The sequence below is a fragment of the Mesoplodon mirus genome, assembly GCF_964341445.2.
Source record: "Mesoplodon mirus genome assembly, chromosome: 6".
Taxonomy (NCBI): domain Eukaryota; kingdom Metazoa; phylum Chordata; class Mammalia; order Artiodactyla; family Ziphiidae; genus Mesoplodon; species Mesoplodon mirus.
In genome coordinates, this window is record NC_138982.1 from 44,584,703 (window position 1) to 44,596,874 (window position 12,172).

The 12,172-nt window shown below is 47.7% G+C and overlaps 1 protein-coding gene across 1 annotated transcript in view; it reads left to right on the forward strand.

The window, feature by feature from the left end:
- The window catches only part of DGKG (diacylglycerol kinase gamma), a 185,721-nt gene that overhangs the window by 92,359 nt on the left and 81,190 nt on the right, over nucleotides 1–12,172 (forward strand). The window contains exons 17-18 of the mRNA XM_082625389.1: nucleotides 1,932–2,021; nucleotides 4,958–5,118. Of these exons, the coding sequence (XP_082481515.1) occupies nucleotides 1,932–2,021; nucleotides 4,958–5,118 (251 nt within the window). The remainder of the gene's footprint in view (nucleotides 1–1,931; nucleotides 2,022–4,957; nucleotides 5,119–12,172) is intronic.

The following is a 12,172-nucleotide window of genomic DNA, read 5'->3' on the forward strand; positions in this document are numbered from 1 at the left end:
AGCACTCCAGCAAGGTTGACATGTCGAGTGGGAGGCAGGACGTGAGAAGGATGAGGCTAGAGAGAAAGGCAGAGCCAGGAAGGGCTTCACTGCGTGCTAAGGGGTGGTGGGAGCCATGGCAGAAGGGAAAGCAGTGGACTCGTGTGATCAGGCTCATGGTTCAAGGATTTCCTGCCTGGGTGGAAGTGTGGAGAACACACCAGGGGGTGGAACTGGAGGCCGAGAAGGCAGAGAGGAGGCTGCTGCAGCAATAGCAGTGGGAAGGAGTCCTACCGTCCCAGAACTCAGCCATCACCACGGGATGGAGAGGAGAGATTGCTTGGAGAGCTTTTAAGGGGACAGCATATAGAAACTGGTGTGTAAATGGATGTGGGACAGCATATAGAAATTGGTGTGTGAAGGAAAAATCTAGAATGACATCCAGGTTTCTAGCCTCAACACTGTGAGGATGGTTGATCTGCTGGGATGGGAACCACAGAAGAAGGGGCAGACCTGAGCAAACAAGTGCCTTCCAGGCAAAGGGAAGAGCACATGCAAAGGCAGGGAGGCATAAACGTGGACTGGGTGTTCTGGGAAAATGAGAGAGTCCACTGATTTACTCCATCTCAACCTCTTGGTGGTAATCTCAGGCCTGAGTCTTGCCTAAGCTCAGCCACTTCCGGCATGAGTCTCATTACCTGGGGCATCTATGAATACCTGTTCTGCTGGGGCAGCCCTAGCATCAGCTTCACACAGGATGCTGATTCTTGCATCACTCCCCACTCAACCCCCAGCCATGCTTCCCAATCACATCCCTCACATCCTCCCCCGGCACCTGGTGCACTGAGGTTTATGTAAGTGGTGTCCTCCAGAGCCCAGTGGGTGTCTGGCTTCCTTCAACTTTCCCAGCTCAGCCAACATGCTGCTGTAGACCTACAGCCAGATTAAAACATACATGTTCTGATGTGCTTTCTCTAACAGTTCAGCCTGATGCTCCTTTACAACAATCATGGGAGACAGGATTAGGAGTCGGTGTGTTTGCAGGTCTGGGAGGTGGTGGAAGTGGCAAACTGGTACCCGGGTGCCAAATAACACCTGGGGGGTTTGCTTATTAGACACAATGTTATTTTTAAGCTTCTGAGCCTGAATGACTTGAGGCGAGGCATCTTCAGTTTTCCAAGTGCCCCACCACTTTCTGATCTCTCAGACCCACCTGTTTTACTATTTATGCACCTGCCTGGCCTCTGAAGAAAGGAGGAGCGTGGACTTGGAGCCACAGAGATCTGGGTTTGGATCCTGGCTGTGGAATGACTTTCCCTCTGTGAGCCTCCATTTCTTCATCCATGAGAATGATAATACCTTGCAGGGTCTGCCTGAGGGATAAATGGGGTAAATGCTACTTATCATTAAAGATTAAAACTGTGCAGGGCTTCCCTGGTGGCGCAGTGGTTGAGAATCTGCCTGCTGATGCAGGGGACGTGGGTTCATGCCCCGGTCCGGGAAGATCCCACATGCCGCGGAGCGGCTGGGCCCGTGAGCCATGGCTGCTGAGCCTGCGCGTCCGGAGCCTGTGCTCTGCAACGGGAGAGGCCACAACAGTGAGAGGCCTGTGTACAGCAAAAAAAAAAAAAAAAAAGATTAAAACTGTGCAAACTAATGTTTTTGAGCTATATGCTTTCACCCCAAAGGAAAGAATCAGGATGAAATGAGGATAAACAGGTGAAAGTTACAGGGAGACAGATTTAACTCAATTTGAAAGATTCCTTTGCAGTGGTTAACACACTGCAGATGGAAAAGATGGCTTTAGGAAGTAGTGAGTTCCCCATCAGGAGAAGAATTCAAACAAAGAATGCTATGGAGGGCTTCAAGCATTAGATCAGGGATAACTAGACAACTTGAGCCTTCTATAATCACATGGCATATGGTTCTCTCTTCCTCTTCATGGGTTGCAGATAAGGCCAACTTCGCAAAGCATCCACCCGTGGCTGTCCTGCCTCTTGGAACAGGAAATGACCTGGCCCGCTGTCTCCGCTGGGGAGGGGGTGAGTCTGCATGGGAGAGGGCTTACCCTGGAGACAAGTGCTCCAATCTACAGGGAGGCTCTGCAGAGCTAGGCTGAACTTCCCTCTTAGGGATCACATTCCACGGAGTAATACTCAACTCTGGGATCATCTCTACTCCACACTTTTTCTTTAACCTTCATTCCATGCCGACGCCTGTGACTACCACTCACTAGATTTACTATCAGCCTGAAACTCAGCTTCAACTCTGCCTCCCCCAGTAGAACAAGTCAACTTTACGGTAGAATCTCCTTTGTCTCCCCTCCAGGGTTCATCCCAGTAGGGGCTCACTTAGGGATTTTTCTACATGAAATTCTCCCTCTCCAAATTATCGATCTTCTGAATTAGGATTCAGAATGCAGACCCAAAAACCACTTCGCCAGCTACTAGGGGCATCCAGACCATCTTAGGTCTGGATGGTCATTTTGAAATTCATTTTGAAATTCACCTAAGGGGGGAACTCAGAATGGTAGCCAGCTTACAGGGCAATGGGCAAGGAGCTAAGGAGAACTTTGCAAACTGCAACAGCCCCTGTGGAGCTGGGCGTGCTCCAGAGAGTGGAGAGGTTCAGGTCAGCACATGGAGCAGACAGATCAGCCTGGCAGGCAGAATTGGGGTGAGACTCCACATGGCGGATCAATTCCGAGTGTGATCCAAGACCAGGCCGGCAGCGGTCAGTGTGCATGCTTGGAGGGCAGGGGCGGAGCAAGCAGGAGCCAGCCCTAGAAGGAGGTTGGCAGGCAGAGCTCCCAGGGTCCTCAACCACACACTGGGCTAGGGAAGGACCCTCTGTTCAAGAGGGGACAGGCCATCATCAAAAAATCTAGAAACAATAAATGCTGGAGAGGGTGTAGAGAAAAGGGAACACTCTTGCACTGCTGGTGGGAATGTGAATTGGTACAGCCACTATGGAGAACAGTATGGAGGTTCCTTAAAAAACTACAAATAGAACTACCATATGACCCAGCAATCCCACTACTGGGCATATACCCTGAGAAAACCATAATTCAAAAAGAGTCATGTACCACAATATTCACTGCAGCTCTATTTACGATAGCCAGGACATGGAAGCAACCTAAGTGTCCATCATCGGATGAATGGATAAAGAAGATGTGGCACATATATACAATGGAATATTACTCAGCCATAAAAAGAAATGAAATTGAGCTATTTGTAGTGAGGTGGATGGACCTAGAGTCTGTCATACAGCGTGAAGTAAGTCAGAAAGAGAAAGACAAATACCATATGCTAAGACATATATATGGAATTTAAGGGAAAAAAAGTCATGAAGAACCTAGGGGTAAGACAGGAATAAAGATGCAGACCTACTAGAGAATGGACTTGAGGATATGGGGAGGGGGAAGGGGAAGCTGTGACAAAGCTAGAGAGTGGCATGGACATATGTACACTACCAAACGTAAGGTAGGTAGCTAGTGGGAAGCAGCCTCATAGCACAGGGAGATCAGCTCGGTGCTTTGTGACCGCCTGGAGGGGGGGGATAGGGAGGGTGGGAGGGAGGGAGACGCAAGAGGGAAGAGAGATGGGAACATATGTATATGTATAACTGATTCACTTTGTTATAAAGCAGAAACTAGCACACCACTGTAAAGCAATTATACTCCAATAAAGATGTAAAAAAAAAAAAAAAAAAAAAGGGACAGGCAGACTTGTAGCCCCATGCTCTGGGCATCTAGGCAGCATAGCGAGGCACACATTTCACCTAGCCTTGTGCTCCCAGATAGCATCAAGGCCCTCAGCTACCTTGTTGGTATCATTGCTGTCTTGTGAGGCATCCCCTAAGGAGTGGACTAGAGACCTGACAACTTGAAAATACTCTTCAAGGTTGTCCCAAAGGTAAGCAGGAACATGGAAGTGTTCTTTGAAAGAAAAGATTGTCTCTCCCACTAACTTCTCACTTACAGTTCACTTACCACATTAATTTTCTATTGCTACTATGTAATAGTCACAAATGATTATAAACATAGAGGCTTAAAACATCCATTTATCAGCTCACAGTCCTGCAGGTCAGAAGTCCTGGAACAGCGTGACTGGGTCTTCTGCTCAGGGCCTCACAGGGTAGAATCAGGGCACTGAACAGGCTGCGCTCCTCTCTGAAGACTCTGGGGGAAGAATTTGTTTCTAAACTCATTCAGGTTGTTGGCCAGATTCAGTTCTTTGTGGTTGCAGAACTGAGGTCCCTGTCTCCTTGCTGGTTGTCAGCTGGGACCACTCTTAGATCCTAGAGGCCTCCCGTGTTCCTTGCCCGATGGATCCCTCCATCTTCAAAGCTGGCAGAAGAGAATTCCCTACTTCCAATCCCTCTCAAGCTTCAAATCTATTTCTTAAGGGAAAGCCCAGTCTTTCTAAGGACGCACCTGATTAGGTCAGATCCACTCAGGATAATTTCACTTTCTTGACGTCAGCTGTGCCATGTAATGTACCAAATCATGACCGTGACTACCCCATCTTATCCACAGGTCCTGGGGGTTTGCTGGGTATATATACCCGGGGGGGGGCAAGAAATGTGGGGACCATCTTAAAATTCTGCCTACGGTGCTGTCCATCTCCATCATGACACAGTCCTGGAACAGATCCTTAGTTCTCCCATGTGCAGCTTCCCAACCATCCAGCCCACCAATTCCCCAGGGCTCACTTCAGCTACACAGGCCTGCCCCTCTTTGGCCAGCACCCAGCCCTACCCCTGTTACTCTGGTTTCCATATCACCCCAGCTTCTTTCTAATACTCCATATTGACCTCTCCTTCTCTGTGGCCCAGGGAACCTGAGTGGCTCCGGCCCACAGACACACTGGGGAGTCTCCTGGCCCCAGATGCCCAAGGGGTTCCTTGCCCTGACTGCTGCATCAGCAACAACTTAGCCTTTCTGCTCTGGGGGTAAAAGCAGTGCTGTGCTCCACAGGTTATGAAGGGGGCAGCCTGACAAAAATCCTGAAGGACATTGAGCAGAGCCCCTTGGTGATGCTGGACCGCTGGCATATGGAAGTCATCCTGAGAGAGGAGGTGGAGAATGGGGACCAGGTCCCGTACAACATCATGAACAACTACTTTTCCATCGGCGTGGTGAGTTGGCCAGGGATGGCTTTCTGAATGGGAGACAAGTGCCCGGGTGGGCAGGAAGGGTTCTAGTCTTCCGCTGTCCCCTCTGGGTCCCTATTCTTTACCTACCCCGGCTGCCCCCAGCCTCGACTCAGGTCCAGGCATCCTTGCATCTGGCCTGGGCATGGACATCCTTATCACACCAAGCCCCGCCCATGATTATGGAGGAAGCTCCTGCCCCTGTCATTCAAAAGACAGCACATTTTTCAAAAGACCTATTTACCCTTTGGATAATTTGAAGTAGTTAAAGAAAAGCGACACCAAGAAATAACCAAGGGCTGAGGTCAGAAGGAGACTCTCAGGTGAGCTTCCAGAATTGGAAATTCTGATCCTCCAGGGAAGACGTTGTCTCAAGCTGGCTCTACTGGCTTAGCTCTCAGAATTCCATCTCTCCTGTTCTCTCCTCTCATCCCAGCCCCACTCCCCACAGTCCAAGTGCTCATAAGCCTCTGGGGCATCTCCTCCTGGCTGACCCCTCAGGCTGAGCTCTGTGTTCCCCCTGGTGCTCCCACAGCCCTCTGTGCTCACCTCTGCCTTAGACTGAAGGGATTGTTTTAATGTGCCTCAGCCCTCCTGAAACACACACACATGCATGTACACACGCATGCATCCATACACATACACACGCAGACAGACACACAGTAGAAGGACAGCACCACGTTCCTCTTTCTCCCCTAGCTCCCATCACATGTAGCACAGCTCAGTTGGTTTGTTTTGTTGAACTCAGCTTCTGGTCCAAAGTGCATGGGGTGGACACTGCTTCCCAAACTGTTGGGGACAGCACTGGGGAGAAAAGTTATCGATCATTTCCATAAATAGAACTGGGGTTTGGGAGGAAGGTGCAACAAAGATACTAGTATTTATTGAGCACCTACTGTGTGCTCTCCATGGTGCTAGACTTTAGTCCTCACAGCAATCCTGCAGATATTATTGTCCCCACCATACGCATGTTACAGATGAAGCCTCAAGACACCGGGCGAGGAAGCGCACACACACTGTACCTTGCTCCGAAGCCAGGTTCCTTCCTCTCTGTTTCGCTGTCTTGGGAATTATGCTGCCCGGTTTCATATGCACATAAGCCCCTCCAGACCAAGACTGTGTGATCATCTCAATCATAACCTGTGCCTCTTTTGCAAATGTTGGTGGTTTAAAAAAAGGAAAGAAAAAGAGAAATGATAGGTAGCTTGAGGGAAGAGCAGGGTTAAGGAAAGGGTTTTGTTTTTTAATAAAACTAAAAGGAGAACCGTGAAAGAGAAAAGGAACAATAATAATACCTTATATTTATGGGATTTAAAATTTACCGTATTCACAGATATTTTGATTCTTACGATTACACTGGAGGGCAGTACTACCTCCGTTCTGTAAGTGAGGAAACAGAGGATTAGACTAAGGGATTTGCCTTCATTTTCTGAATCCCAATGCCACCTACTTTTTCTATTACTAAAACAGCAGAGAGAGGCATTGCTGGACCCGTGATCAGGCTCTGGGAGGATGGGGGTGCTGGACGAGAAACATATTCAGGGGTCTCTGCTGTCCTGATATGGTTTATCTCCCCAGCTCCCCTGCCCTCATGGGGGGAGACGTCTTTCCCTAGCACCCTCCAGCTCCTCCCCCAGTGACCTAGGCAGACCTCTCCCTCCTCTTCTTGACTCAAAAGCCCCTCTACTTTGGGACCACCTGCTCAGTCTCCACTTCACGCAGTCTTCAGCTTCTGCAAATCAGACTTGACTGACAGGTCTGGTGTTCAGGGGGTCAGAGGACTTCTGTAGCACGGGCTTCCCATCTTTACAGTGTGACAGAAACTCATGTCCTTTTTCCTAAACCAGAGGATAACATGCTGACATGTACTGAGTACCTAATGCACACCAGGCACAGTGTCCCTATTGGTGGGTATAGCCCTTGCCCTTTTACATTTTGTAAGAAGGATCTGTAGCTTAGAAAGACAGAGACCAGTCCAAGCTGGTGAGTGATAGAGCGGGGAATCACTAGAGTCGAGTTCCAGAGCCCACCTAGCTATGGACCCTGAGCCATGCAGCCTCTGCACAGCCCTTCATCTCCACACTGCCGAATGCAGCAGCATTGGGTGGGGAGGCGGGCCTTAAAATTTAGTGCCTGATGGCTCGCCTATACCCAACCTGTACCCTTTGTCAGAAATGCAGATTCCAGCCCTGTGACAGATCCTGATTCATATTGATTCAGTTGGTCTGGGCAAGGTCTGGGAATTTGCATTTTTAACAAGCCCCTGAGATAATTCTGATGCAGACAGTCCCAATCAAGTCCTCAGTGAGTGAAGACAGCCCATTAGAACAGAGAAGGATGGTCAAAGGAAGTGGTTCTTCACAGGAGCAGAACCCAGATCTGAAGTAGAGGACAGAGAGAAAAGATAGAAAGGAGGGGAAAGCAGCACCTGTAAGCCATGGGCCAGAAGTGAACGCTGAGCCACAAGACTGGGTGATCTCTGCCTGGGAGCTTCTAGATGGCAGGTTACACCCATGGCTGCCTTCAGAGTCCTCAGCTGCAAGTCTTCTCTTTCTTAACATGCCCAGCTCTGGCTGCCAGAAAAAACAGGATTCCTAAGGCCTCCCTGTCCATCTGTGCCAAGCTCCATATGCAAAAAATGACATTCACTTAGTATTGCTGACCAAATGGATGACCATGCCGAAAAGGAAGATACAACTTCCCCTCAACTAGATAACCAAGCCCTAATCCCAAAAGCCAAAACTGAGCATGGTTTTAATTCATTCTTACAAATAAGACGGAAGTGGGTGGGGGGATGGGAGGGAGGGAGGGAGGAAAAGAAGGAAAGAATACAGACTAATTGTCCCCCAAGGACATGCATAGAGGGACTTCCCGGGCAGTCCAGTGGTTAAGACTCCACGCTTCCACTTCAGGGGGCTCGGGTTCTATCCCTGGTCAGGGAACTAAGATCCCGCATGTTGCGTGGTTCGGCAAAAAAAAAAAAAAAAAAAAGGGAAATGCATAGGAACAGATTCTCCATTTCTTTCAGCGGTCAAGGTATTTATTTGCCCTGGGCTGACCTATAATAATCCAATCGGTTCATCTTTCAAATTATGAAGAACTTCACAAAATCTGGTTTTTTTCATATACCTTTAGCTTGTGCATGTTTAATATTTTATTGCAAAGCAGTGAAGAACCAGGATTGTTTTTATCTCACTGGTGTACCCTTAGCCTTGTCTCAATAAAATGCTTGCAGGGTTTGTGTGCTCACTCTTTAAAAGCTGGAAAGGGAAATTCTTGAGAAAACAAGTAGCCAACATGTAACCCTAAGAGAATCTGGGGCTGACATTTGCAGAAGCTCTTGCTCCCTATTTGACTTCCCAAACTTTGTAAGAGGAGAAGTAGTATGTAAACCAACCCCCAGTTTTACTTCCTTAAGATGATTAGAGTCGGACTCCTTTGGCAAAGAAAGCTGCAGTCTTCGCCTCTTTTGGAGGACCTGGAATATCTTACTGATATTAAATGTCTGCTGCCCTGCACTTGTAAAGGTGGTGACAGTGACCGCTGCCATGGTGTCCCTAGGTGGTAAAGAATTCACCCTGATGAGTTCACTCATTCCTCTTGGTGCCAATAGAACCCATTTAATAGACGGAGGGTTAAGCAGGGCAGACTCCTACCCTAATGAGAGAGTGACAAGGGCCTCACTGTCACCACATTCCTGTCACCCACAAGACACGCCAGCTCCCCACCAATGAAGAGCTGAGATTGTTGGCCTTCTCAGCCCTGAGACCTGATAACACCCATTGGCAGGAGATTTAAACACAGTCATTTAGGACGCTACTTCCTCTGACTTCTCTGGCCTCCTCATCCCTGCTCTTTATTTTTGGATTTGCAGAAATGTCAGGATGGCCAGGTATCAGTGACAGGAAGTTTGGGACTGCAAAATAATGCCTGTGGTATGTGTAATTCTGAACACCTCAAAGGCTCTGCTTTCACTGAGCCTTAACAGGATGAGTAAACAGCTAATCCCTTGAGTCAATGAAATCTATTTCTGATGCTAGGGGAACCCAGGGGCCAAGGAGAGGCCACAGTCATTACACTAACCCACACATCATCTTCTACCTGACATTCTGTACTTAACTAGACTTTACCAGCTAAGTTTCCACAATGGTAGACCCATTAGGGAATTTGTCAGAAAGTCATCATTTCCCTGCAGCTTTTAAATTCCTTCAGCCTCAGGTTCTTGTCTGTCACCTATGAGAGCCAGGAAGGTACTTGAACAATGGGCCCCACTGAGAGGTGTCTTGGACAAGGGGTCTACACTCTTTTTCATTCCCCAATCTGCTGTTATTTTTCAGAACAAGCCAAATTCCAAATAATCTGTCTTATTGTCTCCTTTCTGTTTTTTTCTATCTCCATAGATTGCCAAAGTGACTTAGACCTACATTGTCCAATATGGTAGCCATTAGACACATGTGGCTATTGTGTACCTGACGTGGGGTTACTCTAAGTTGAGAGATGCTATAAGTATAAAGTACACATCAAATTTCAAAAATGTAGCATGAAAGAATTTTAAATATCTCAATGATTTTTAGATTAACTACATGTTGTAGTGATATTTGTGAATTGAAATGTATTATTAAAATTAATTCCATCTGTTTCTTTTCACTTTTTTTTTTTTTTTTTTTTTTTTTTTGCGGTATGCGGGCCTCTCACTGTTGTGGCCTCTCCCGCTGCAGAGCACAGGCTCCAGACACGCAGGCTCAGCGGCCATGGCTCACGGGCCCAGCCGCTCCACGGTATGTGGGATCCTCCCGGCCTGGGGCACAGACCCATGTCCCCTGCATCGGCAGGCGGACTCCCAACCACTGCGCCACCAGGGAAGCCCTCTTTTCACTTTTTTAATGTGGCTACTAAAATTTTTTAAATTTATTTCTATTGGACAGGACTGGCCTAGACATCCAAATAGCTTAGAGTCCAAATGACTACTGCTTATATTTGGAAGGGGCACAAGAATCTTTTGTCCAACTCTGCAGTTGGGAATTTTAGTTCAGGAAAGAGTAGCCATGTGTCCATACTGCTTTTATCTCCTTTTCACCCCACACCTCATAGAAAGGACCCTGGAGAATGAGGCCATCAGAAATGGGTGTGCAATTCCCACCTCCACCCCCACCGTCCGAACAGAAGTCTCATTTTGCTGGAATTATTACAAGAAAGGGTTGGAACCATGGTAGCACTGGTTTCTAAAATTTAAATGAAGTCACTACTGAATGTAAGTACAGCCAGCTCAGTGCCTGGCACAGAGAAGCCCAGAAGAGGAGGGAGGTGAATGTTGCCTCTCTTTTTAATCCCCAGGTAGAGAACCATGGTCAGAGTCGTTACCAGCATTGCCTTTTCAAAACTGAACAGCAAAGGACCTGCTCAACTCCCGCTGACCACTTTGTGTGTTTACCACGGGATTACATTTTCAAATTAGGAACCACATGCTTAACTAGTAATATTGTAAAGGCTGGTCTTTGTGAAAAGAAGCTTTGCAAAACCTAGTTATGAAAAAGAAAAAAAAAAAAACAAGGATAATCAGAACTACACAGAGGGCAGGGGCCTGTGCACATATCCCAGGGAATTAAAAAACCAGGAGCTAGTCATAACAGCGTTGGGGGCAGGGGATAGTGAAGTACAAATTGTGGCAGGCAACATGTGATTGCTTTTTTCTTTTCTTTCTTCTTTCTTTTTTCCTGACAGAAGAAAATTAGTGCTTCAAAAGAACACAAGTAGATGGAATGTTTTCTTGAATTCTAAAGAAGCATTTGACAGATGTCACATGAATCTTATTCAGAGTGTTCACGAAACTTGCTCAGAGCAGGGAACTGGGGGCATGAAGCGCTCCTGCCTGGAGAAGCTGTGCAGGCTGGATAGGCCCAGAGGACAGAGGCCCCCCCAGGGTGTTGCACCTCTCCCACCGTTGTCCACAGGGGTGCCTAAACTTCAACTCTTGATGTGTCTTAAACAAAAAACTAACAAAGAAATCAATAACTAGAGTTTAAATGTTAAATTCCCAATACATTGTTTCAGCAAAGAGTGTTTGCCAACCATAAAATAAGCCCATATCCTTGACTTGCCCTGTCTGCCTTTCAACAGGGGCTGCTAGCTGGGTTTACCTCTCTGCCAAGTGCAAATATTACAAAAGCTCCTCTTTGCCCCCAACTTGCTTCTGGATTTTCTGTCCCCACCCTTAGCCTGTATTTTACTCCCCACACACAGCACATGCTCAAAATAAGCTTCTGCACTGAGCTACACCTCCTGATGTTAAAAAAAATTTTTTTTCAGAAATTTTCTTTTGTCGAATTTCCATTTCAAGAAAAGGAATTAATATGCAGTAGCTGAAAATTCACTGTGTGGAATTTGAGTTTTCTTTTAGCTACACAGTCCAGTAAATGAGTTTCTGTATCTTTTTTTCCCTGCACAAATCTGAATCAGCTCCCTTGTTCTGTCGCCACTCCCCCCACCCCCTCCCCTCCCACCCTCCCCCACACCCTCCCCCACACCCTCCCATCCCCTCCCCCACACCCTCCCCCACACCCTCCCATCCCCTCCCACCCTCCCCCACCCCACCCCCCACCATTCCTAGCTCAATTAGCCTGTTTATTTCTAAAACCCACCACCTGCCCCCCCCAGATGTGCTGGGGGGAGGCCTGAGCGGTGAAGGCGGGGCCTAGCACATTCTTTTGCTGGAAAAGGGGACCATTAACAAGGGAGGAGGACCAAATTTGAGGAAGAAAGATGAGTTCAGTTTTAGGACTGAAATTCAGGTTTGGTTCTAGAGCGAGATACACTGTGGAGACATCAGCAGCTACATGCTAGTAACAACTATGAGAACTCGAGATGGCCCGTGGCATGGAGTGTAGGCTGCAGAACAGGCTCAGGGCTGTGAAGTTCTGCTCCGAGTATGGAGAGCCCGGAAGCATGGTGACATGAGAACTATCCTAACTGTTGAGTTCTGAGGAGCAGGTGGCCAAAGTGCAGCAAAGGAATGTGCTAATAGGAGGACAGCAAAGTGTCC